Source organism: Gymnoscopelus braueri (assembly GCF_963280865.1).
Source record: "Gymnoscopelus braueri genome assembly, chromosome: 13".
In the NCBI taxonomy this organism is placed as follows: Eukaryota; Metazoa; Chordata; class Actinopteri; order Myctophiformes; family Myctophidae; genus Gymnoscopelus; species Gymnoscopelus braueri.
The window spans coordinates 35,354,722-35,381,914 of NC_137615.1; the positions used below are offsets into that span (position 1 = coordinate 35,354,722).

General features: G+C 41.4%; 2 protein-coding genes across 5 annotated transcripts in view; one reads left to right on the forward strand and one right to left on the reverse strand.

Moving 5' to 3' along the window:
* cramp1 (cramped chromatin regulator homolog 1) overlaps positions 1–15,314 on the reverse strand; it is a 30,301-nt gene extending 14,987 nt beyond the window's left edge. The window contains exons 1-11 of one of the 4 annotated variants that reach the window (XM_080448056.1): positions 15,202–15,314; positions 12,465–12,826; positions 9,684–9,889; positions 8,797–8,950; positions 7,863–7,946; positions 7,172–7,220; positions 6,478–6,563; positions 3,829–3,952; positions 3,233–3,314; positions 2,643–3,024; positions 1,946–2,164 (exon numbers count right to left, since the gene is read on the reverse strand). In XM_080448056.1, coding sequence (XP_080304182.1) covers positions 1,946–2,164; positions 2,643–3,024; positions 3,233–3,314; positions 3,829–3,952; positions 6,478–6,563; positions 7,172–7,220; positions 7,863–7,946; positions 8,797–8,950; positions 9,684–9,889; positions 12,465–12,825 — 1,747 coding nt within the window. In that variant the 5' untranslated portion in view covers position 12,826; positions 15,202–15,314. Of the gene's footprint in view, positions 1–1,945; positions 2,165–2,642; positions 3,025–3,232; positions 3,315–3,828; positions 3,953–6,477; positions 6,564–7,171; positions 7,221–7,862; positions 7,947–8,796; positions 8,951–9,683; positions 9,890–12,464; positions 12,830–13,228; positions 13,605–15,201 lie in introns of those variants that run through there. The other 3 variants (XM_080448055.1, XM_080448054.1, XM_080448053.1) reach the window with 3 other exon arrangements.
* Positions 15,315–16,777: 1,463 nt separating this feature from the next.
* On the forward strand, positions 16,778–26,413 carry jpt2 (Jupiter microtubule associated homolog 2). The gene is made up of 5 exons (XM_080446063.1): positions 16,778–16,921; positions 19,949–20,100; positions 21,436–21,587; positions 24,394–24,430; positions 24,975–26,413. The coding sequence occupies exons 1-5, from the start codon at positions 16,869–16,871 to the stop codon at positions 25,250–25,252; spliced, it is 672 nt and encodes a 223-aa protein (XP_080302189.1). The 5' UTR covers positions 16,778–16,868; the 3' UTR covers positions 25,253–26,413.
* Positions 26,414–27,193: the final 780 nt, after the last annotated feature.

Here is a 27,193-nt window from a genome sequence, read left to right on the forward strand (position 1 = left end):
CTTTTAGGGATTTGAAGTTTGCACAGGGCAGAAATGACAAATAACCTAAATATACAAAGAAATTACTGACATATCTAATTAAACAACATAATACTAGGGCTGTACCCAAACGTTCGAAGGTTCGGACCTTCGTTCGTTATGTCTGCATTCGAATCTTAATTAATGAGTTCGAACCTCCACTTTTTTTTAAATATATATATATATATATAAAAATAAATAAAAATCTTAAAACATATATCAGAATGTGATATATATCAGAATATCACAGTACTATGTTGTGTTTACAATAATTTGAAAGTCACGCACGCAGGCACGCACAGTAGAGATGCGCGGATGGCCTCTCACGTCACCCGAATCCGTGTACAAATTAATTATCCGCCCGTTATCCAACCGCAATAATTATATTATCCAATTTAAATATCCGCACCAACCGTTTTTCCCGTATGTCAAAATATTATTATTTTCTGGTATTCCCTGTTAGTTTTATTATTAGTTGTGCGATGCGATCACAAAATGCATTGATTTAGCCTATGGAATGTCGGTGCGTCTTTTTAATTTTTTTTTAAACCGGTGCTGCGCTGAACATACACTCTGTGCGGCATCCAACATACAGGTATCCAACATACATGCGGCATCCAACATACATGCGGCATCCAACATACAGCGCACTGCTCTGCTGCCAGCGGCACCGGTTAAAAAAAATTAAAAAAGACGCACCGACATTCCATAGGCTAAATCAATGCATATTGTGATCGCATCGCACAGCGGCTGCTCTACACACTCACACAGACACAAGCACGCAGAGATTTAGCTATTTTATGGATAGATATATTAGATGTCATTAATTTATTTACCGCAATATTTCACCCGCGGTTTATCCGATATTAATTAATAATTATATTTGATTGACCCGAATCCACCCAAACCGCGGTTAACTGCGGCAACCGCGGCTAAAACTAGTGTTCTTGGCACACAACATGAAGAGAGTATAGCAGAGGTGAGGGCCGACTCGGTCGGCAAGACATTTTCTTTTGGTTCGTCACGAGACGAGAGTGACGAGAGTGAGACATTTTATTTTAAAAGTCGTTGTTTGTTAACTGTTTCAAGCTGCCACGCCCTGCCATACTTATATTTTATAGTTGTTGTTTAATGTAACTAACAGCCCTGTGCAGAATATTGTCTGTCGTATTGTTAGATATTGGCCAAAAAGAGAGCGAGTTGTCTGGAGAGAAAAAAAAAGACACTGTGACAATTAATGCGCCTGTTTTATTTTTCTGTTACATGAATGAAGGCTTTCAAGGGAGGCTATTGATCTGCATTGCTTGTAGGCTACTGTCTGGTAACGAACGACTTCAGCAATAAATCCTAAACTTTAGGAAATATCTTGTCTTGTTTGATCCTTAAATCCTTTCATTATGAAACAACTTTTTTTTAAACCAATAGACTATGCAATGTCGGCTCTATAATGAATTGCAGCTTGGTTAAAGGCACGTTCGTTTAATTAATTAAATAAACACGATCGTTCGAACGAACGTCCTTCGATGGTTCGAAAGTCGAACCATCGTTGTATTCATTAATTAATAAATAAAACGATGGTTCGACGTTCGAACCACCGTTTCATTAATTAAATAATTAAATACGATGGTTCGAACGTCCGTTCGAAATTTCTCGCCGAAGTTCGAATCCTAAAAACAGGGTTTGGGTACAGCCCTACATAATACTTCAACAAACAAAAGAAACATTAATAGTGGAAATAGCCAATCCACAAGCTTACGACGCGGCGCGTTGTGAGCTTGTAGATCTGCCATTTCCAATATAATTTTTTTTGTAATGTTTGGAAATATATGAAAAAAATTTAACATGGAAAGGATTATGACGATCATGCAAAGTAATTGGTAATTATCTCAAATAACTGTGATCATGTTAATAATTGTGCCAGGCCTACCAGCGCCACCCTCTGCTCCGCTGCACGCCTTCATCCCTTCGGGCGGCCTGGCCCCCGTCCCGCCGCTGCCCTCCGCGGCGGAGGCCAGGCTCAGCTGCAGAACGGAGGGAAGCAAAGGGTTCTGCTGCTCCTCCCATGTCGCCGAACCGTCCGGCGGAGGGTCAGAGGAGGCGAGGAGGAGGAGGGGTTCGGCTCGACGGGCGTCACCCGGGGCCAGGGCTGTCACCATCACAAAATGTAAGTTGACGATTAATTGTCACACAAAAAATTTGCGATCAACTATTTATACGATTTTTTTGGCATTGAACACTGGAACATACGTATGAATAAAAACGTAATTTCTGTTTGCCTTTTAGGCTTCGTAATTAAAGGAAATTGCACAGGGCAGATGATGACAAATAACTTAAATATGCAAAGAAATGACAGACACATTTAATAATTGAATGCTTAAAAAAATGATAATAATAATAATTATATATATATATATATATATATATATATATATATATATATATATAACAGATCTACAAGCTTACAACGCGCCACAAAGTGATGCGCTGTAAGCTTGTTGATCTGCTATTTCTGCTATTTTTGGTAAACACTCTTAAGACGACAAAAGCGACAAAATGCAAAAACGATTGCGATTACCTCAAATAATTGTGATTAGGCGATCATGTAATAATTGTGACAGGCCTACCCGAGGTGCTGCTGCTGCCGCTGCCGCCGCGTGCGGATTTAGCCCCGCCCCCGGCCCGGTGTGGAGGAGGAGGAGGCGCAGGAGGAGGAAGAGGAGCAGCAGGGTGGTGGTGGTGGATCCCCAGGATCTGGTGGGCGCCGGCGGCCAGCTCCTTGGAGCCGGGGCGGCTCTTGCCACTCTCCTGCCAGTGCACGGTGCAGGAGGCCTTGGAGTGGACCACGCGCGCCACGCCGGGCAGCGTGGTCACGGTGCTGCACTCCGACGGGTAGAGGAAGAGCTCCTCCTCCTGCTGCTGCTGGAGGACCTTGACGGGAGAGGAGGCCACGCTGCCGGAGCGCCCGCCTGCCGCCTCCAGAGCCTCTCTCTCCTGGAGACTCTTCATCTGGGAAGGCCTCGGCGTCAAGGAGCCCACACACACACACGGTTAAACCCGTGAAGGTACAACACCGAGTACCGTGTTAAAAATGTCCTATATCTGCAACTATAGTATTTGTATTTTTTGTCCATTTCTGCTTAACCCATTAAAATCGGGAAAGTATCCGGGTCATTTTAGATTTGAACACACACGACTTGCTCATGACAAAGGATACAATGCGCTCGTCATGGAAAGCCCACTTCTGTTTCAGGTACTCAATGAGGCTTGACACTTTTCTGTGGAGCTCCACCATCATCCTGTGTTGATGAGACCACAGCAGTGCATTTGGATTAGTTTTTGGACCACACAAGAACCAACTGCGGAGGAATTGCATGGGATACTGTTTAAGCTTTTAACCCTGGAGCTCACCGGTTCTCAATTTGGGGTCCTTGAGAGGGGTTCCAGCCCTGTGGTCCCCCACCAAATGATTGATAGTTAGGAACCCTTGTGGGTCTGTCACTCCGACAGTGCACAAATGGAACCAAATGGACCCGTGGTTCCATTTATACACTGTCGGAGTTAAATTAACACTGATGATTTTACAGTGTGGATTGGGGTCCCAGAGATAGACGACAAGTAATGTTTTGGGTGAACTACTCCTTTAAGTCTGTTATTAGTCTGATATTCATACATTCTGTGACCTAGTGGGTAGAGCTCAACGCGTCACACTGCAACGTGTTGCGAGCTTGTAGCTCTGCTATTTTCGGTACGGGGCTTAAGGCTCATAGTGGCTGGTGGTGTGAGACAAGTTGCCAACTGGGCAGGTGTTACCTGAGGCGAGGGTTGTGGGCCAGACTCTGAACACGGGCCCAGGAGTGGTTACTGCGTGGCTGGAGCTCCACTGCCACCTTCAGAGGGAGACGCACAGGTTTCTGGTCCTCCTCATCACTCACTCCTGAGGGGGAAGAAAACACACAGAGTTGGCTTCCACTCTGGAACGCATCTGTGTCACTTTTTGATTTGAGCTAAAAAGCATTATTTTACACTTTGGCTATTCAAAAATAGCAGATTCGAGCTTGTAGATCTGCCTTTTTTTTTATCGTGAAAATGTGTGCAAATCTTTGAATGTATATATTATTTTAAAGCAAAAATGTACTCAGATCTTTGCTTCTGGGGGTCCTTGGAACAAAATATTTTGAGATGGGGGTCTGCGGCCAAATTCATATCATTTTGGGGGTCCTTGACATGAAAAAGTTTGAAAACCACTGACATAGAAACATACGTTTTTCAGAAAACCGTTAGGTTTAGGTTAGAAGACATTTTTGCAGAATCGGAAACCTCAGGCCTCAATGGGTTAAGATTGATTTATATTGTGTGGATTGACTCGTCCAAAAAGAAACGCATATTTTCGACCGAAAGAAGTGTCATGTGACGTGTCGATTTTGTCGAGTGGCATTCGTCTGTCATAATGCAGTAATGAGACGCATGGATATGGAAGGTGGTGAGCAGATTTAAAAAAGAGCAAGGGAGGTGCCATGGTTGTTTCAACAGATCTGAGATTTTTTTTAGGGCATAATCATACTGGAATCAGACTGGCACCTGTCAGCATGGAGTGTTGGATGGGATGAGTAGGACGGAGGCTCTACTATGTCCTCCCGGTGGAGGCTCCTCCTCACTGGCAGGTGAGTCAGTATAGGATACAACAGCAGTGACAACACAGAAATGTGTGTGGGGAGGAATTCATTGGCATAATGATTACATTGGGAAGAAAAGGGGTAACAAAACAAAAAAATAGGAAAAAAGCTTTATAACTCTATAAAGTCAGGCCAGACTGTGACATTGTGCTTTAGAACAAGGTTTCCCAAACCTTTCAGGCCGCGACGCCCCAAAATAATCATATTCCATCCTGACAAGCACTTGGAATTGTAGGAGTTGAGGAATCACATTTTGTTTGACTCGGTTCCACAGATAGGTATTTTGTGAAAATAGACCAACAACAAGCTTACAACTAGGGTAGAGTACCGAAGTCGGTACTTTCAATGGTACCGACCGAATCACGTCGGTACTACCGAGTACCGGTTCACTTAAAAACAAACAGTACCACGTTTCGGTACTCTTGAACGCATCCGTGGCCGGTCGCATCCGTTACAGTTAGGCTACTGACATTTTAATGACCGCGTTAGTATGCTCGTTACTTTATAAGAAAGGAGGATTAAATGTTTATTACGATCCGAGTCATCCGACATCTACTCTCACACTAGTCTTGTCTGTGATCACTGATCTCCCTCCTCCACTCGCTGCAGAGCAGCAGCAAAGGGACTCACTCGCTCCCGTGTTGAAAGTGTGAAAGAGGGGCAATAACTCTGCTCAATTCTTAGCTATTTTTGTATCGAATAAAAAGGAAAGGTAGTCCCGGTATGCTTATGCGACGTGTGTCTGTAGTTCTGACTGTCAGGAAAAAGTAATTGATCGGTTGAAACAAACTTTTAAAGCATGTTTTAGTAAGGCAGCCAGCTAGCCTGCCTGTGTGACTCCATGCTCTTGAATAGATGGGCGTTCATGGTCGTGAGACGGGAACGCGCATGTACGTTCAACATGGAGGCGCGAATCAAGTGGTGACGCAACGCGATCTCACACGACTTAGTATACATAGCACGGAGGTGTCATTCCGTGCATAGACAACTGTAAATCCCGAAAATCCGTGCATAGCCGCCTCGCATCTCCCCCATTGTGACTAAACCATTTCGGAGGCGCGCAGTCTCAAGGGAACTGGAGCCACGTAAGGGACCAACGAGTGAGCTAAAGCGAACGAGTTGCCGTCCCGAACGTTGTGACATTCCCTTGAGCCTACTCAGCGCCGTTTGAGTTATGTACCGATAGGCACAGAATCGTAAATTTTGTTGTGGGGACTGCTCTGCTTCCGGGTTTTTCCAGAACCCATTAAACTAACTAGCCAAGTGTACAGTATACTCCTTTCAATGTGTCATGTTGGATTATTTAAACAAACATCTTGTATTACATTAATTGGGGTTTTTATAGTTGCGACACGTTGTCAGCTTGTAGATCAGATATTTTCACTACTTCTTTTTCATTTATGGAATTTCGTAAATGTAAGGCATCTAATGAAATTATTTTGAACATTAGATTTTTTTTAAACTCATGCTAAATAATTAATTATTTTAATTACATTTTTTAGATAAAAAAATATTTTAAACAAAATATATTTTTTTTAACAGAAGGTGTAGACGGATAGAGCTGCCGTCAACATCATCACCTCCTCCTCCTCAGGCCAGTTACCATGGAAACACAGCCGCTCCCTGCCCACATGCTGCCATTTTCGCCATCAGAAACCCCGCCTCCACAATCCCTGCTCCTCACTTTCTTGATTGGAAGCGTCGCAAATACCCTGATGTTTACTTTTGTGTGTGTGTGTGTGTGTGTGTGTTAGTGCGAGTGTGCGAGTGTGTGCACAGTACTAACCGTCAGGGTCACATAGTTTCTTCAGAGCACGGCACATGGGTGCCTTGATTCGTAGGTTCCTGCCTTTGGAGCGCACCGTGGTAGCCCTGGTTCCCAAACACAAACACAGTTTAGAAGGCAGCGGGAGCACAATGGATGCCATCCTTCTCATCTGAATATGTGTAGGCTGGTTGCTCATAGTATCTAGGGATGCAACAGTCAATCTAACTAATCACTTTAATCTATTATTTAACAACAATTATCGTACATTTTATAAAATAATTGATTAATGATCGATTGATATTTTGGGTAAGTCATTATAAGCAAAATATTTATTTTTTAAATAACACCTTGTGAGCATTAGCCATCTATGACACCATTATGGAACTAATCGATTTGTTGATGTATAAAAAACTATTTTCAAAACACAATCATTTTAACCACTTCTATGAGCTTGTAGACCTGCTATTTTTTAAATTTTGTGCAAATCTTTGCGTACGTATTTTTCAAACTCAATTTTTTTTACTCAAATCTTTGCTTCTGAGAGTCCCTGGAACAAAATATTTTGAGGCCAAATTCATATAATTTCGGGGGTTTGAGCACCACTGATATAGCAACATAGGATTTAGAAGCTTTTTTTTAATTAATTGGCCTCAGGTCTCAACTGATTAAATGACTGTCTGTGATTGATGTTATTGTCTTTTGACTGACTTACCCCTGCTGGATGAGCTCGTTGAGCTTCGCCACGTTCTTATCATCCATTACTGTCAGGAGAGAAAACAAACATAGGCCGGTTTAGAACATCGCCCCCCTCAGGAGCCCGCCCTGCACAGCAGGAGCAACTGTCCCCCCCTGAGCAACGCACAACCCATTTAATCACTTCCCCCGTGTCCCCTGAACACTTTGCACACAAACAACCTCTGAACAGTGCGCTCATTTACCGCAACTTTTGGCTTGTTTTTTTTCCAGAGTTGCGGGAAGAAATTACGAGTCGTGGGTAGCATTTTTTGGGGCTCGTTTTAAAAAATGCGGTGGCTTCTTTGGCAAATCTAACAAGCCAACATTTCTTTGATGTATATACTATAATTCCCCATACGTTTGGGTAGGAGTGTGAATTACATTGAATGACAGAATCGGTCTGGTGTCTCTACTTATTAAGCCCTGGTTCAAGTGTTGTAATAAATAACCAAAACATAAATCATTATAGACCAACATAGTAATTATAATGATATATGCATCTAATATTTCTTTATGAATAATATATGGCAATATTCTTGGACTTGTATTGCCTTGTTTTTTAGGTCAGATTTGGGTTGTTTTTGAAGGTGGGTTGGCTTATTTCTCTCACGAGAGTTGGCAACGCTGCCTCTGAAGAAGGCCATGCATTCAGATGCGTTTACACTCACGTCCTCCGACCTTCTTGCGGAGCTCGGCGTAGCAGATGAGTCCGTACAGCTCCTGAGAGGATTTCTTCAGCACTCGGGAGTACACTGAGGTTTAAACGGAGCAAAGAGTTACTTACAACGCTGCCTTATTAGCTGGTGATGCAAAAAGAAACTTGGGTATGCACTGTTAAGATAACCATAGTAGCAGCGGCTGGCTGCTATAGGACTATTAGTGGAGAGAGCAACCAGTGCTTATCTAGTGAAGTCACCACCACCGGCTGCATAAACAACAAACAGAGGGGGGGCTTTCAAAAAGGGGATTTGGAAGATTTATGAATTACTGACCAAGAATTGATATTCAAAAATAAATAAAAAATGTAGTAAAAAAATTGGTTAATTTTTAACCCATTATAAACGGGAAAAGCAACTGTGCCATTTTTGCTTACGTACATCTGCTATTTTTGAACATTTTTGAAAAATCAGCCTCAGGATTTAATGGCTTAATTTTGTACAAATGCTGTCACACACTGAAAACAGATTTATAGAGCTCACAACGTGTTGCACCGCAAGACATGGTAAGCTTGTAGATTGGCTATTGTTGCACGACACAATGCACAACCGAGTATAAATCACACACAGTGGTGTAAAGTACCACCAGTAGTGGTGTAAAGCTCACAATGCGTCGCGATTCATTGTGAGCTTGTAGATATGCCATTTTCAAAATATTTTGATACGTTTTGAACTTGTGAAATGGGACATTCTGCACAATGACTACTTTTACTTTTGGTACTTTAAGTACACTTTGATGCCAATACTTTTGTACTTTTACTCAAGTACATTTTGAATACTGGAATTTTACATGTAACAGAGTATTTCTACATTGCAGTATTGTTACTTTCACTCATGTAAAACACCACGAGTACTTCTTTCATCACCGATCGCACAGAAGGCTCACCGTTGGCAAAGTCGATGTGTTTGGAGATCTTGTGCCAGGTGCGGTAGTAGAAATGACGGACTTGCTCCTTGTTTTTCACCATGTTGGCCGGCTTGCCTCGCTTCTTGTACTTCATGGCTATGTTGTTCTGAATAGCCTCGAAGTCTTTCCCATGCTGAAGACAGGAGAGGTGAGAAGTGAGAAAGAGATATCTGAACAAGCACAATTTTTACCTATGCGAACCCAGGGGGGTCCCCACATGATTTTGGGGGGTTCCCCAGATGACAGTAAAGTGACATTTTATGGACTTTTACAAAGAAAAGAAAAGAAAAAGACCATTTCTGCTGCATCAAAAGTAATCAACAAACCAAACTATAAAAACAGGTCAAACATTGGCCAAATTGTCAAATAATATAAGAGGCAAACATTTTGAAGATAGCCGATCTACAAGCTCACACCGCCGTTGTGAGCTTGTAGATCGGCTATTTTCACAATATTTATCTGTGGAACCGAGTCAAACAAAATGTAATGCCTCAACTCCTAATGTGCGATACGAATAAATCTGCCTTGCCTAAGTTTGAATACTGACCCCATATGGGTCCATTTTGTTTGTGCAGTACTCACCTACTGCACATCATAACATAAGTGCAGTATATCGTTGCTGTCGGGTGGAAACCTCATATGTCCAAAACTGTTACTTTAAGGATTCAAATAAAAAAAATAGCTGAAGTAGCAGATCTAAAGGCTCAGAGCTTGCGGATCTGCTACTTTTGATGCTTTTGTGTGACGCTGTAATGTGATCAACTAGGGCGTTCATTTACAAAAAGTTAGAATATGGAGATAGGAGGTTCCTGCCCGACAGAAACGATACGTGGGCAATAATCAACCTCCTTGATCTCCTGCTTTACCTCATAGAGCCCCTCAAAGAAGCTGCTTTTATCCTCTGTGCTCCAGGACTCCCATTGGCGACGGGCCCTCTTCTGGTTTCCTGCATGCTCCTCCTTGTCTGTGGGGCCTTGACCCCTGGAAGCCTTGGACACGCCCCCGGCGGAACCCGTCACAGAACCTGACTGACCTGCACCGCCTTGGGAAGAAGAAGAGCCATTCTCTGGCCCTGTGGCATACGAGCAACAACAAAAAAGCAAAATACAAGCCGGTTAATTTAACTAATCAATTTAATCGATTATAAAACAAATTTAATCAAATTTATTTTTATTTTTATTTTTCAAATGCTACGCGTTGTGAGCTTGTAGATTGGCTATTTTAGCTATTTTTGTGCAACACTTAACAACGAAGGATAAAAGTTAACAAAAAAGTTTTTTTTTATTCAAAAAGTAATCAATTAGAATTATCGTTAAGAAAGTAATCAATAGTTGCAAACCTAAAGCCAATCAACAGGAGACCCTCGCAGAGGAAAAACACACCGCTTTAAATTCTAATGTGAAAATCAAGGTATAGAGGAAAACTCTCTGCATGTCATGGTGTGTGGCTGAACGCAAAGGAAAGTACAGTGGAGCTCTGCTGTGACAGTTTTTGGGGAGAGGTTCAAATACGAATCCACAAAAACATTACAGTGCACACAACATGCAGAGTTTCTCCTTCTGTGGTTAAGCTGTGGGAAGGAAGCTGGAAAACAGCCAGGTCTACAACATACAGGAGAATATACAGCATATAGCCAAGAATACCCTAACACAGCACAATGCCAGGGGACATGAACACAATCAGACAGCCTATGTGGAAATGATGCCCTGTACTCGATACATGTAGGTCTTCTTCTCTTATGATAGATGGACACCAACCAATACAATAGCTATCATGATAAGTAGGACTGAACTCCCCATCTAATCTTGTCAATTGTTTGGTCTACATGCTGTTGTTTGACCTCAGCATTTTCTGATTAACCAACCAGTTTCTCTCTCACCACCGCCACCGACAGAATTGTGCCAAAAGCTGAATGTTTACATCTAGTATCAGCCAACTCAACTTTAAAGCACTTTTCAGAAATACAAAGTTTTGCACGAAGGGTTTTGCAGACCAACAAGAAATAGATGCAGGTGAAAACAGAGCGGACACCTCGCTAGTTTGTAAAATGTGTGCATGAGTGAGTACACCAGGGCAACACCATGCCAGTCTGCTGGCCTGAACAATAAATGAAAGACCAGTGCGACTGCAAGGAGTTAAATGCCCCCTAAGCAGGGAAGGAAACAAATCATAACAGATCTACAGTGAAACCCCCAAATTCTTAAAGAAAGAAGCGGTTAGGACTGGGAGGTCTAAAAAGTTTTGTTTATTTATAGGACGCTGTGAGCTTTTTCCAGCTACTGGGCTGTATAGACTTGCCAGGGTCTTGTCAGGATCTCTAACTAGATGACATTAGGCCGTTTTATGAATCTTGAGTTGAATCGGAATCATTCAACACTATGATGTGAAAACCCAGATGAGGGCTGTTCATGATTAAGACAGGATTTATTTAGCTCATTAATGGGAAAATGATGTGATTATAAGGCCACTTTTAAAAGGCATTGATGTGTTTAAGAAGCCAGTCAGTTTTCATATGGGATCTCCAATCTGCATAATAGTGCTGTAGGATGTGGTAATCTTGTCAATCCCAAACTGACGAGTTTACCAACTAGTTCACAATTCATCTTCTTCCCCTCTATATTTAAAAATCTGTCAAATCTAGAAACTCCAAATTATCTCGTATTGCTGTGAATTGTGTAGAATGATCAATGAGTTATTTGTTTTGTTAGTAGAGGCTGAAGTGATTTGTACCATTGCACTTGTTAGCTCAGCTGTATACAATCAAACTCAAGGCTATCTGGAAAAAGACATTGTGACAAATGCATTGTTGTGATTTTGAAAACAGCATCTCTAAATCGTAAAATATTGTGCAATAAAAAGAACAACACTTGTGCATTTTTTGACACAACAAATACCTGCATCTATTTTAAGTATGAAAACTATATATTTTCAGAACAGTTTCCCAAACTGGCTGGACCAATTTGTCAGCACAGTTAGATTAAAAATGACAGCTAACTTGTTGTGTACATATGAACCCGGTTCATGTCAAAAGGTTGGCGACTATGTTTATTTGGTCACCTCAACAGTAGAATGACAGTGAAAGTGGTCTGTATTCTCCACATCATAGTGACTCCTGTCCTATTTGGTAGTGGTCAGATGGGATTGTAACATGGATTGGCAGTTAGCTGCAAACAACTCGTAGATTCTATTTTTAATATCTGGAATCTAGAGTTGCAATACCAACCCTTGACAGCCCATACATCCAAACAGAAAAGTCCGATCTGATTGCATTAAACGACGTTAAACTCACTAACATTGCAGCTGTATGGAAAGCTTGAATTATCCTCTTTCTATCTGCAAAAGTTTTTGTTTCATAAAAATCCACCGTAGACATTTGAGCTAGTTATGAGCTACTTTCCGTCAATACATTTCGTGCAGGAGATTTTTTTTTTTTTTGTAATAACTCTAAATTCCAGATATTAAAAATAGGATCTAAGAGTTGCTTGCGGCGGTTATATTTCAATAGTCAAAATGAGAAATATACCTCAACTCGATTACAAAAAAAAACAGCTCTATGCCGGGCTAATGAACAAGTGTTCGGCCACTGAACTTCAACAAATGACAAATTTTACGAGAGAGAGAGGGACCGATGGAAGACTCCTACTTGCCTTTCGATTTTGCCCCGCCATGTCCATTGATGGCTGAGCCGATGGAATCCTTCCGGATCCGCTTGCTCGGAGGTCGAACGCTCGATCGGAGAAAATGATGCTGGTCGTGACTGGGAGGAGTGGGATCTGCCTGGGTCTGGGTCTGCTGGGTCGGACTGGCTCCCGGTCCGGCCTGGCTGGGTGTTGAGGTGGGAAGGACCGGTGCTGGTGATGGATTAAGGATTTCCACTCCGTCTCCCTTTGTATCGCGCTCCTCGCTCCCCTGCTCTGCGCTGATCTCCTCCTCGTCACAACCTTCAGGCTTTCGGGCTGAATTCTTCCTTCCATCGGCACCGATCCCCTCCCGTGAGCCCAGTGTCATGCTGCTGGCAAAGCCCGTTTCAAAGAGAATATGTCACGTTAAAAGAAGAACATTGTGCAAAAAATAACTTCTAAAAAGACGACGTTCTCTCTCTCGCTCAACATGGCCGCCGCTGTTTGTTTCAAATCCCCTCTCTCTGTCCCAACAAAACAACACCAAATATCATAGCTATATCATTGTTTTTGCGTTGTTTTAACCATCGGGACAGTCGGACAAGCTGGCCGTGTATTTGAACTAGTTGTCTTTTCAGTTGAATCTCAAAACATTGGGGTTGAATTTAAATCAAATTCAAAACGCCGAGCGCCTTTCAGTTTAAGCGCCCTGCAGAAAGAAACGACAACGAAACCCTCTTCCACCGCAACTCGACCTCTAAATAAAGTGTTTCTTTACGAGACTATTTTACCCATTTTCCTTTTCTTCGACCGCAGGCGACGTCTTCTTTCTCTTCACCATGGGTCCGACGGTTTTAATTGGCAATATTCGATCCAATTAAGCATAATATAAACACTGAACGGGTCTGGGTCGCTTCTTGCCTGGTCGTTCTGTGTTCTGCCTACGACTGAGAGCTGAACTGTGATGCAGTTCAACTGTTCTCTGTCAGCAACAACATTCACCACACATTGTTTCTTAAAGTGTAGTTGTTGCTTATTTGGGTTGTTTCCTTTTTTTTTTATCATTAGTATTAAACCCAGAGGTTCTCAAACATGTTCTTGTCATGGTTTGGAACCCCAAATTAATATATGTTTGTCCCTATAACCCCCATCTGAAAATGTTTTGTGCCAGGGTGCCCCGTACCAGATTTGTGTTGTTAGAATGTTTCAAGAATCTTCCAAATATTCCACATTTTATTTCAAGACTTAATTTTTTGAAAATAGCAGATCTACAAGCTCAACACGTCGCATCACAATTGCGTTGTAAGCTTGTAGATCGGCTATTTTATATAGGTTTACTTTAAAGTGCTATGTGGCAAAATAATTTGGGCTTGTTTTCCCTGACATGGCTGCTTATTTCTCTAATGTCTCTTTACAACAAAACCTCCAGCATGAAATTATGAATATGAATATTAAATCAGTGTGGTATTATTAAAACAACAGCAAACACTCATCCCGCCGTCTTTAAAGGGCTGAATAAAGTTTTAATCCCATCATTAAGCTGGTGGACTGTACTTGTCACTACGTCACCAACGCCTGCAGAAAAATGAGTTGCCAATGCCATTATAAGTTATTTTGATGTGAATCCTTATAGAGTTGCAGAGCTTCAAAACAAACATGTATAACGACTAAAATAAATACCACATATACTCAGGAAAACAGCATAGTGGATATTGAATTATATCCACTATGTACAGAAACCAATGTTGTTTTTTGGGAAAACGGCATTATACAGCATTGGTATGAACGTGACACATTCATAATCACAACACTTTGTTTTGGTACATGTTATCTGGTGGTTTGTGACTGATGTCTAAAGCCATTATGGAGCATGGAGGGACAGGGAGCAAGTGAGATTGATATTGACAACAGTGACATGATGAAACCTCTTCCTAAAATAGAATACGAGCATCGTAATCCTCACTATTCCATATTCATTCTCAACACTTAGGACTACAGCCTAAATGAACTGTATTTTTCACCAAAACATTATCATTACACCCAGATGCTCATATACATGCCCATAGACTAACCTGATCTGCCTGTTATAACTAACTTCAACCATTTACTCCCTGAGCTCTGAGCCTCTGACAACTGACTTTGACATGTATCATGCATAGATAATGGGATACATTTCTATATGTGTGACCTCAACGTAAAAGATCAATTGTAATTCAAGGTTAATCAAATCGTAGTAATAACAAATCTTCAATAGGCTTACTACATGGTTACAACAAATCCTATATATTCTCTTGTTTCATTCCTCTAAAGAAAAACGTTAATTCAATAGGTCAGAACCACTAGCCTTAGAACATTCAAAACTGCAATTAACTGCAATTAGATAAAGTACAACTTACACCCATGACAATCATTGGCATTTAAGGCTTTAAAATAAGCAGCCGTGTCTGGGAAAACAAGCTCAAAAGAAACGACTATTAGACCACATGGGCACTTAAAACCTATGTTTGAAAACAGCCGATCTACAAGCAGCTTGTAGATCTGCTATTTTTTTTTAAAGAAAAAAAAAGGTCTTGAAATAAGATGTGGAATATTTAAAGGAAAGACCCATCTCAACCAGACGGCTTGCCTGCTACTAGCACAAGTGCTGCTCTATTAGCCAATGTTAGCTAGCTAGCTGTTGCCAATCAAAACAAGCACAGAATCCCGTTATTTTCGAGGGGGATCTGTCACTAACCGTGAGTGCAACAATTAATCAACACTTTACCTTGATGATCAGTCGTATTGTCCTCTCCAAACACGAGTTTGAAGACTTGACATGTCTCGTTTTGCTAAACTCAGTGATGACAGTTCCTCCCGCACCGCACCACACTGTAGCCCACGCGCTCCAGCACCGCCCACTACGTCTCGAAAACAAAGCATGCGATTGGTCAGATTTAGCGTTGCCATGTCCGTTTATTATAAGCGACTTTGGGATTATTTTTCTTTAAAGTTGCGGTTTATTGGGCTTGTTTCTATAGTGTAGTTGCTTATTTTGTTTCCTGAATGTTGTTTAAACCAGTGGTTCTCAAACTTGTCATGAAGGACCCCCAACTTAATGTAAATGTCCACAGACCCCCCCCCCCCATCTGAAAATATTTTGTGCCAGGGACCCGAGCCTATACAAGATTTGTGTTGTTAAAATGTTTCAAAAATGTTCAACCTAATTTAAAAAAAAAATTAGCTTGTAGAATCGGCTATTTTCAAGAAGCCGTAGCGTAGTCGCTTCTTGTTTTCATACACCTGGTTGCTTATTTCTCTCGCAGAATCTGGCAACCCTAGTCTGATCACACACAGCGGGTTGAACCCATAGGTTGAACCGAGGGCGGAATGACGGGGGATTGGTCCAATTGTCGGCGAGAGAGGGAATCGCGAACGACCAATTATTGTGTTCTTACTCTTTGATTGTTGTATATTAGTTATTTACTAAGTCTCATTACGTTTCATTGATTTATTTTAAAGAATAACGTCTATTTGGTTAATATAACACTGCAATTCCTTTATTTTATTTGTACTTTTTTCCCAACTTTATTATCAACCTTTCTCTGTCCCAGGCAGCAACACACTCTCGCGAGATTTGCCTCCAGACGCCGACGCCCCACCCACTTAGGAGACTAGAATTTGTGTACCATGTCGCCTCTAGTGGCTACAATTGGGATGGTGCATCTTCATAAATTAACCATCTTTGCCGTTATTAACCAGTGAGACTAGTGTTATTAAGTGGTCGACTGGGGCTTCTGACCAGTCACGTGTCACGGTGTCACGCGGAAGGCGGGATCAGACGGACTTTGTTGGCTGCGCACCACGCAAGCAAGAAGAAGTGTTGCCACGTCCACTTATTATAAGTGACTTTGAACTTGGTTCATCCATTTTAAATTAAATTATTATTGAATCCATTGGTTCTCAAATATTTTCATGTCATGGACCCCCAAATGAATATGCATTTATTTTACCCCATCTGAAAATGTTTTGTGCCAGGGAGCCCCGTACCAGATTTGTGTCATTCATTAGAATGATTCAAAACATATTCCAAATATTCTACATTTTATTTAAAGATTATTATTTTTTAAATAGCAGATCTACAAGCTCACAACGCGTCCGCTGGGGGTGCAGGGGGGTGGGGTCGAGCGGTCCGCGAAAAAAATGGGGGTGAGCGTATTTTGGGGCGACTCTTCCGGATACCGTTTAAACTTTAAATTGCTCATGTCGCTTCTTTTGGGCCTGTTTTCCTAGACCTGGCTGCTTATTTCTCTCACAACATCTGGCAACGCTGGCAAGAATGAAACACTGGTTGTATCCACACACACACACACGTACAGGAGACGGTTAAACTGGTCTGGGTTTTAGAGAGAGAAGTTGTTGTTCGTCTTGTTGAGTTTTGACGACACGAAAACCATGACTTCGACAAACATGTTCCAGGGTCTGGACAGCAACAAGCCCAGCTCGAGGTAATAAGTAATAATAATAAGTAAAGTAATAATAAACATCGAGCCCGACGGTTCACTGTAACTTCACTCGACGGAGGAGTTATTATGAAGGATTTACATACAAGTCAGCGTTGCGGTGTTTTAATTAAAGTTCAGTCGCCCTCCTTTTTTTGCCAGCTAATCTTTGGGTTTTTTTTTTTAGCTTGTAGCGGTTAGCTTGCAGTGGTGTAAAGTAACAAGTATATTTACTCAAGTACTGCACTTAAGTACAAATTTGAGTTTTCTGGAGTACTTCCGATTTTCAGTACTTTTGCTTCACTACATCTCAGAGGCAAATATTGTACTTTTACTCCACTACAATTATTTTAAAACTTAAATTACTTTTTAAATTTAGATTAATACCACTAAACACACATTAACCACATAAGCTCTATATATGTATTTCGCCGGTCTACAAGCTCACAACGCGTGGCATCGTGACGCGTTGTGAGCTTGTAGATCTGCAATTTTCAAACGAATGGGACATTTCTGCATAATGAGTACTTTTACTTTTGATACTTTAAGCACATATTGATGCCAACATCTGTACTTTTACTCAAGTAAATTCTGAATAGTATTTCTACATTGTGGTATTGATACTTTTACTCAAGTAAAAAATGTGAGTACTTCTCCCACCACTGCTAGCTTGTTTCTCTGCTACTGTTAGGTTGGTGTTAGAATGATGTCTGATGGGACTGACTGTCTCTTAGCGTGTTTATGGCAAGGTTCAGCTGGAGCTTTCTGGCTTGCTAAGCTAGCTAGCTAGCGGTGGTGGAGGAAAGTAACTTAAGTACATGTACTTAAGTAATTTTTTAAGGTATTTTTTACTTTACTGAAGTCTTTCCCATTTTCAGTACTTGTACTTCTACTCCACTGCATCTCAGAGGCAAATATTGTACTTTTTACTCAATTTCATATATTAGAAAAGTTACTTTGTAGATTTGGATTATTATTATTTAAACATTAACCACTTCAGCCCTATTTAAACTTTGGCTATTTGAAAACGGATATATTCTCTAGAGATTTGTATACATTATTCATTTGAAATGGGACATTCTGCATAATGGGTACTTTTACTTTTGATACTATAATTATATTTAGATGCCAATTCTTTTGTACTTTTACTCCAGTACATTTTGAATTCTGGACTTTTAATTATAACGGAGTAATTCTACATTGCAGTATTGTTACTTTTATTTAAGTAAAACGTTTGAGTACTTTTACCACCACTGCTAGCTAGCTAGCTAGGGGTCTACGGAACAGGTGTTGTGCCAAAATTGGTAACCCGTCAAAATCTGTTTCCCTATACTTTTCTAGTAAACATATTGTGGACAGGGACTAAAGGACAACATTCATACCCCCATCATATTCCTTAGTTTTTACGCTTTTCATTATATAGAGTATATTTATTGTATTTATTCTTCATTGGTTGAGAGAGTATTAATATACGAGAATTTGCCACATTGGCCTCGAGTCGTGTCTAGGCTACTTTTATCTGTACGTTAAATTGAGAGCTGCTTATTTAGACCTTCTAGACGTTTTGATAGTTCAACGATTGGTAAATCTGTCTACGTGTTTTATTTTCTCATATCACATTTAAATCCAAATGGGATGAAGCGATGGGAAACTGATTCTGACGGGGATACCACATTTGACACAACACCTACCAGGCGTTGCCCGCGGAGAGGGCTGCTGTGTGCTTGTTCAGGACGGCGCTGTGGCCAAGCTCAAGTTTCTATTCAAGCATTGTGTTTAAGACCATTGAAATTGGCTGTCTATGAACATTTTTTTTCTTTTTTCTAATGAAGTGAAGATGAATCTAAAGGCTCCTCGATCCATTGAAAGTATCTCCGCATAGCATGACGTGCTTTGTCACTCCAAGGCATTATCACATCATCACAAAACATCGCTGGTGCGTCGACTACATAACACCACGTCCCTGTTCCACTGTCATGTCCCTCTCTGCTCTCATTTTCCTATGCAAATTGTACTCCTCCTTGTTAACTGTCTTGCTTTCAAATAGATTTTAGACGGGGAAAACTATTATTATAGGCCCATTTAACTTTACAACGGTTTAGACCGTTATTGCTTTGCTTTCTTTAGCAAAAGGCACCGTGGGAGGCAGTAGTGAGCACAGTGGACATTTTTGAAGACAGCTAGCCTACTTTTAAAGAAGGAATCGTTTCGTTTATGTTTGTGTAGTTTTGCCTGGTAAATTGACTATTTCTTTAGCGCCTTTCCCCAAAGCGCTTCCCATTGCATTTCAGATTCACCCAGTTCACACACACATTCACAAACTGACGGCAGAGGAAACCATGCAAGGCACCAACCTGCTCATCATGAGCAGTTTAGGGGGTTAAGTGTCTTGCTCAAGGACACTTCGACTCGCAGCCAGGCGGAGCTCTGTATCGAACTGGGAACATTCCGATTCCAAGATGGCCACTATAACTCCTGTGCCACTGCCGCCTCTGAAGGATGGTACTGGTCATCCTGGTCTTCCAGACCAGTATCCTCCTTTCATTAGAACACAACGTCATGTTTTCCCCCGTCACATAAATGTGATATGTCATCATAGTGTTGAGCTTTGAGTACATTCTGTTGTAAGTTGATCATGGACCAAAAAAGGGCACTCTGCTCTGTGTGGACATATCGAATCTAACTTGAAATATTTTAAAGTTAAGCAATTGTTTAAGAATAGACCTGTTTCAGATCCCATTAGTCACTGCCTCAGCAGTGTCAAAAGTACAATTAAAAATGACGGTGCAATAAAAATGAAACATAAAAGAACAAGTATAATAAGCAATTGATTCTTCCTCTGAGTGCAATGCATTTGGTTGATTGTTTTAAGACTGCCATCATTTCTCACGCATGCTTACTTACACTCGCACACATTAAATGTACTGTTCCTGCTTTGGCCAGGTTCCCAGCCTTCGATAAATGCTGGAGCTAATGTGACAGGTATAGATGACAAGTCTTTTTTTAAATGTATTTTTATTCATTTGTCTGCAGAGTGTTGCGGCCTCCAGGAGGTGCCTCCAGTAACCTGTTTGGTGGTTATGAGGATGACGTCTCTCCTTCAAGAAGGGCCAATAAGTCGGCCTCCACCATTTTTGCTCCAGCAGAAGAGCCCCAGGCAGGACCCAGACGCTCCAATCCCCCAGGTTAGACTACTAGCCAGTCTGGGCAAACAGACAAGTAGAGGCAGGCTTGTCAGGCTCTCTCAATGACCAGGAAAGTGGTCACAAGATCCCTACAGTACAATTATTCGCTCATTGCCATCTTGACCTCAAAGTTCTTCTAATATGTATGTTAAAGAAAATCCTCAGCCTCATTGTATGGGGAAAATACCCTGGGCCATATTTTCACCAGGGCCTTACCCATTATCCCTGAACTTATTTGCAATTTCTTTACTATAAAATGTTCAAATAGTTCAACTAGCCGATCTACATTGACACGTTGTGAGCCTGTAGATTGGCTATTTGAACTATTTTAAAATGTTTTTAAAAATGGTAAAAAATGGCAAAGAAGTTTAGGGATAATGGGTAAGGCACTGTCTCTTCTGTGTATTTCTCCTATGAAATGCAGATGTCCTCAAATTTGGAATTTTCCATTGTGCAAGATTAAACTGGTTTGATTTTATGTGGACTGGCTGAACCAGTACATGTCATTATGAACGTGCTGCCCAAAACAAAAAAAGGCCTACAATTGCAACCGATGCCGGCGTTGCTTCTACTTACCGACAACGCTAAATCCGTCCTTTAGTTGGGAATCGATTGATTGAATACTTAAGTCAGAAAAGTAAACTGCACAAGGTACAGTCAGACATTTAGCCCATTAAGATCTGAGGCCGTTTCTACAAATGCCTTCTAAATCAGCAGTTCTCACACTTTCAATTATTAAATGTAAAAAAATAGCAGTGAGCTTGTATGTCAGCTATTTTTGAATAGCCAACGCAAAAATAAAAAATGACACAGATGCTTTCCCGGTTTTAATGGGTTAGGCTAAAAGGATAACACAAAAAAGTCGACGTCACGTAGCGCTGCATGCACTGTGGATTGTTTACAAAGCATGACCCCAGCGGCTGATAGCCAAGGTGTATCTGATCCAGTGCCCGTAAAATGAACTTGAGATATATTATGTAATGATAAATGAACAAGCTTGTCTCTGTCAACAACATGGAGTCATGTAGTGCGTATGTCACACAACACTTCCAAGTGTACAAACGTACAAGACATGCCCAAACTCCCATCCATAATGGGAGTCTGTTTATCACGCACCTCATGAACCTTTTTCAGTTGAAAATACATCATTGTTGTTGTGCAACCAAGTATAAATGAGCCTTAATGTGAATGTCAGTAACAATGCAGAAAATTGAACTCTGCCACACACCCTCTGACAAATGAATGTACAGTGATGGATAGCCAATACCTCCCCAACTGCAAAATAACATGAACACATTTTAATATCTTTTGGATTTTATGTTTTTGATGCTATAGGTGGGAAGAGTAGTGGAATATTTGGGGATCCTCCCACTCCAGCTCAGGCACAGAAGCCTGTACCTCCAGGAGGACCCTCCAGCAACATTTTCGGGGGACCAGAGCACACACCTGAACAAAGCCCAGTCCAAGGCCACCCCAACAAGCCAAAGGTTAGGAAAAGCTTTACTGCGAGTAAAATAGTGTGTATTTGTACACTAGGTATATTTCAGTCATTTAAGGGTTACGCTTACTGTTCCTGGATCCCAGTGCGAGTGCTTATTTGCTCGATAATGGTCTTTTATTTATTCAATTCTTTCAATAGCAGGTTAACTTCCAAGTCTCAAATAAATCTATGTCCCTGCAAGCCACAGTTCCAACTCTGTCTCAAAACATAACGCATGCAATTCCGTCTGCAACCCAGAGGACCGTAATTATGCTAACCTTGTGCATGGTACATCTTTACCTATGACACCCCTACTGTTTCCACTCCTGCCACCCCCTGGCGATCTGTTCGGGTAACATGGATTTTTAATGGGCACAATTCATGGTATGAAAATAGCGAGGATCGGGGGCACGGTGGCGCAGTCAGTAGCGCTGTCTTCTCACAGCTAGAAGGTCCTGGGTTCGATTCCCGCTGGGGACGCTGGCACGTCCTCTCCTCCGCGTCATCAGTGCCCATACCCTAGGTGGGGTTGGCGAAAGGGCCTTTCTGTGTGGAGTTTACATGTTCTCCCCGTGTCCCCAAGGGTAGATACCTTCACAAAAACATGCCGTAATCCTGGTCTCTATACTGCCTCCCCCTGGTCAGCCGGGGCGCCTGATGGAGGGGAAAGGAACTGGTTGGAATAACGTGTTCCTTCCATGCGCTACGTCCAAGAGGGAAATGGCAAGAGTCGCGATCTCCGGTTTACTTCCCGTATCTGCGTGACGTAGGGGGATGCCTTTTTAGGAGACAGGAAGCAGGTTGGAGTCTATTGATTCCAATGGGAGAATGAACGTGAACTGTTTCTGAACCATTCTTTAGCTCCATGCTCACTGAACTAAATATTGGACCTGATCGTCACAAGACACACAAAATGTACAAGATTTTCATACTAAAATGGCTTTTTTAGAGACACAAATGAGGAGAAATTTAACTTTGTTATCGACTTTTCTCTATCCCAGCAACAAACTCTCGCAAGATTTGGGAAGATATCTGAAGAGTCCATCTGCAGTCTGACGCACGAGACATAGAGGGCTCCGTCTTATATTTGTATTATTATATTAGATCTTAACTCTATGATGCTCTAAAAACTGATAAACTGAGATTCTGAATATAGTATGTGAAATCATTATCATCCATTATTATTAACTGTCTTGGTTGATGGGGTATGATTTGGGAATCATGACATTTTGCTAAACATTCATGCTAAACAAACTATAGTCTATAGTGTAGTGATGAGCGGGTCGACCCGTAACCCGCGGGACCCGCGGGTCAACCCGCGGCGCGGGTGGGTCGAGTCAGGATTTCAGAGGAAATTATGCGGGCTACGGGTGAGCGGGTCAGCCGCTCTCACACGCAAAAAAAAAAACAAACCCTATTTTGAACAACATGCTTGTTTATTCAGCCCATGACAATGTTGTGCTACTGTAGACATTTAAAGGGACTTTGGGTACTTAAAAGAGCGCTATATAATATATATTCATATTCCCACCGCGGGTCGCGGGGCGGGTTGAGCCATAGATTTATATGGGGTCGCGGGTTGAGGCGGGTTGGGTTCCGTCGCGGGTTGGGGCGGGGCGGGTCATGAAAAAACCTGACCCGCACATCACTACTATAGTGGTAAAATATATACCTTTTATAAATAAAAGGCCTGTTACAATGTTGAGCACATCTAGCATAAAACTGAATAATACTTGTGTGTTTGTGGGGGGGAATTTTATGGGTTTCATATAACAGTAACAGTGCACTTTCAAACATGTAAAGCATTTATTTTCTTTAATGAAGAAAATGCACATCCACATGACGTTGTCAGGGAGAGGGGAGGGTGGTGGGATGGTCGGGGGAGAAGCAAACCATGCCTACTTAGGAGACCATTTGTAGGATTTGTGTACTATTTCGCCTCTAGTAGCTCCAATTGAGATCGTGTATCTTCGTAATTGAGATCGTGTATCTTCGTATATTAACAATCTTTGGCTACGTCCAACCGGGGAAACTCCCCCCTGTCAGGTGATAAGAAGGCTTGTTAGCTCTCATGCATTGAAGGAGGCATGAGCTCGGCTCTGGGCTCTCCCTAGGCTGGCAGAGGGAGTGTAGCGTGTACACTGGTGTTGCATGTAGTGCAATTAGGTGCTGCCCATTTCTTTCACAATTATTTCAATCACTCATACATTCTGAGCAGACTCCTTATGAAAGTATCTGCCATGGGGATGTGAATGTAAGTAGATAATTGGTTGCAGTGTTATCTGGTCACAGATGGTGTGTGTGAGAGATGAGTGTGGGGAGTGTTGAGAATATAAACCAGAAAACTGGTGTCATGTGCATTAAGTTTAGCCTGCTCTCAGACTTGAATGTAGTCATCCCCCAAAAATAAATAATTTGCAAGTGCTAGACATAAACAGAAATCAGTGTGTAACATTCCCTTGATTATAGTGGGGTAACATTAAGCTGAGAGTGGAAATTGAAGTGCACAACAAACTTTACAGTGCATACAAACCACAAAGCTATCAGAACCATGATGAAAAATGTTCTACTGTTTAGTTACCCTTTACCATAATACTTAGAATATTTTAGAGGGAATAATTCAAATGATAAATCTAAGTGATGACGACTACCCAGTCAAAATAGGAAATCTAATTCAGTGGAGTTGAGTATATGCTGACCATAATTGGTCATGGTTATTCTGTATGGCATAGGATTGATAAAGCTGTTTGACAAATGAATAAATAAATGTTAAGGAACTTGTTTTCTTACACCTTATTTTTTTCTATATTTAGGAAAATGTAAGTGTGGTTGCTGAGCCTGAACCACCAGGTGAGTTTTATTTTTCACTCAACAGAATACAAGGTTTGTTTCGGCTAATAGATTTATATTATTCCTTTTATTAACCCATATTAAATTCTTATTATATTTAATTATTATATTTTTCATAGAAAAGGATGCACACAATGCATGTAATGTCTGAACTGTTCAGTACAGTTATAACCACAAGAGGGCGCTTGCAGACATGTCAAGAACAAGCTTACAAAAGTAACATCAGGGGGTGTAAGGAGCAGTACATCCTTGCTGCTAGTGGGGTTTTTAGATGATTAGTTTTGTTCAGGTATGAATTGTACTTGAATCTATTGCAAAGTTTCTTGTTGAATGCTTGCACTCAATTGTCATAGTTAAATATACTATATTTTCAGTCTATGGGACTTAACAAAATCATTAGTTTAAAAGCAAAGTTGTGCACATCAGCTGAGAGAAGTATTATTATTGTTAGTAGTAGTTCTGCTTTTTTATGATTTGGTCTCTGATACAAATTCTGAATGTATTTAGGTATTCCACACTTACACCTTCTTCTTGTTTCTTCAAGTGCCCCAGGCCACAGTTAGCCAAGTGGAGGTAAAAGAAGTGCCTGTTTCCCCACCTGCCCAGCCCCCAGTCCCAGCCAAGGAAGAGCCTGCCCCAGTCCCTGTCCCGGCCAAGGAAGAGCCTGCCCCAGCCCCAGCCTGTCCTAAGCCAGAGTCCTCCCCTTCCACCACTCAGGCTGAAGCGCTTAAGGACCACGAACCCCACTTGGGGCCCCGGCCTCGCTCTCACAACAGGGTCCTCAACCCCCCAGGAGGAAAGTCTAGTGTTGTCTTCTACTGAACACCCTCCCATATGACACTCTCCCTTGTTTTCTGTCTGTGCACCTCTCCTTGTCGGCTGTCGTACTCAACCTCATTCCAACTTTATATTTGTCCTTTCCCCTCCATTTATTTCAACTGTACGATCAGGAATGTTAGCCCCTTATGCTGAATTCCCGATTATGACTGTTGTTCATAACTTCTTGCACTTTTTGCCCCAATCCTTGGCCCTCTCTTTGTTTGTAGCTTTTACATTCTGTGAAACATTTTAACAATCATGCGTACAATCAACAAACAGGCTGTCTTCAATCTAATTACTGAAACTGACATAGTTCAGTCATTCAATGTTACGGTTTCTTTTAACTTTTTCAAGAAGTTCCATGTTGGTCAAAGGCACGGTTATGTCAAATAAAACAAATGAATGGCTTGTTTAGTGTTCTTGGGCAATGTGCAGACAAAAGTCAGTTTTTTTAAGTGGGCCTGTGTTCTCAAATGTTTATTGTCACCTTCATTTCCATAGATCATACTGACGATGAGTAGGTTGTCCCATCTATGTAATGCTTTAAGATGCCTTAGAGAGTTGATGGTAATGTTTGCAACCAAATGTTTATTTGACCACTATTGAATAACCGTCAAAGGGATTATGCCAAATAAAAGCTCTGGGTAAGCTTATTGTTGACAAATGATACCTTGCCATATGACAGTATCACTCTCACTGACTTACAAAGTTTTACATTTGATTTGCTGCTGTCAGGTTAGAACACTGATGAAGGAGCAACACCAACATTTTAAACTAAGATGGTCGACATTGCCCACTTCCAAAGTTGCCTGTTTCCTCAAAAATTACATTTTCATTTTGTCACATGTGGAGGCCGAATGTATTTTGCGGGTATTCTGCTCTGTCATCATTGCTTGCTCTGGAGAGAAAATGCTCCTCGCTCAGGGTAGGCCTCTGTTTATGTTTTAAATTAAAACGGCTGAACACAAGTGAACTCTGGAAAAGTGCATGGCCGACTTAAGGTGTCAAAACTTGATGTTTTCACAGACTTACTTCATTTACTGCACATGTTCACGGTATTCAAGTGCCAGCCTTTCCCTTGAGTGTTGATGTGCCTGGCAGGCAATGAGCACAGCAGAAGGACAAAAAACAACCTGTGTATTGCAATAAAAATGTTATTTTGCAGCTTGAGTTTGTGTGTCTGACTATAATGGTACAGTTCAGAAGATGTGGAAGTTGTCTTGAGTCTTAACCTTTAGTTTAGACCCAAAAGAGAAATGTGGTATCTCCCCGGGAGCCATAAGCGCTGGGGATGATGAAATGCGATTTTGTCATCCAGGCTATTGCAGTGTACTAGCAGGCAGATATAAAGATAAGATGTTCCAAAACCTTTAAGTACAATATAAGTGTGTCCGTCTACTTATCGAAGTTTATTGTAAAATGTGATTTTCAGAATTTCCGATCTTATGACTGTAGGACAGATTAAGGAAGAAACGAGCCCTGGGGGACCCCTGTCAACAAAACATAATATATCACGGTTTAAGTGGTTAACATAACATGTTTGACCACCTCATCCAAGAGATATCCGCCTCCATAACTTAAGAGTTTCCCCTGAGAATTCTAACTTATTTGTTATTGAAAGTGGGGTCCGTGAGGGAGTTCCAGGGGTCCCCAGCAAAATGATAGCATCAAAATCAGTATACCAATTTGGGGTAACCAGAACTGTGAGCACCTGAGAACTCTGGGCACTAGGTGTGTGTGTGTGTGTGTGTGTGTGTGTGTGTGTGTGTGTGTGTGTGTGTGTGTGTGTGTGTGTGTGTGTGTGTGTGTGTGTGTGTGTGTGTGTGTGTGTGTGTGTGTGTGTGTGTGTGTGTGTGTAGGGAAGAAAAAAATCAGTAATTTGACATAATCAAGAAGTTAATGGTGTACCGTGTATGTTCAAATCATGTATACTTTAGCATTATT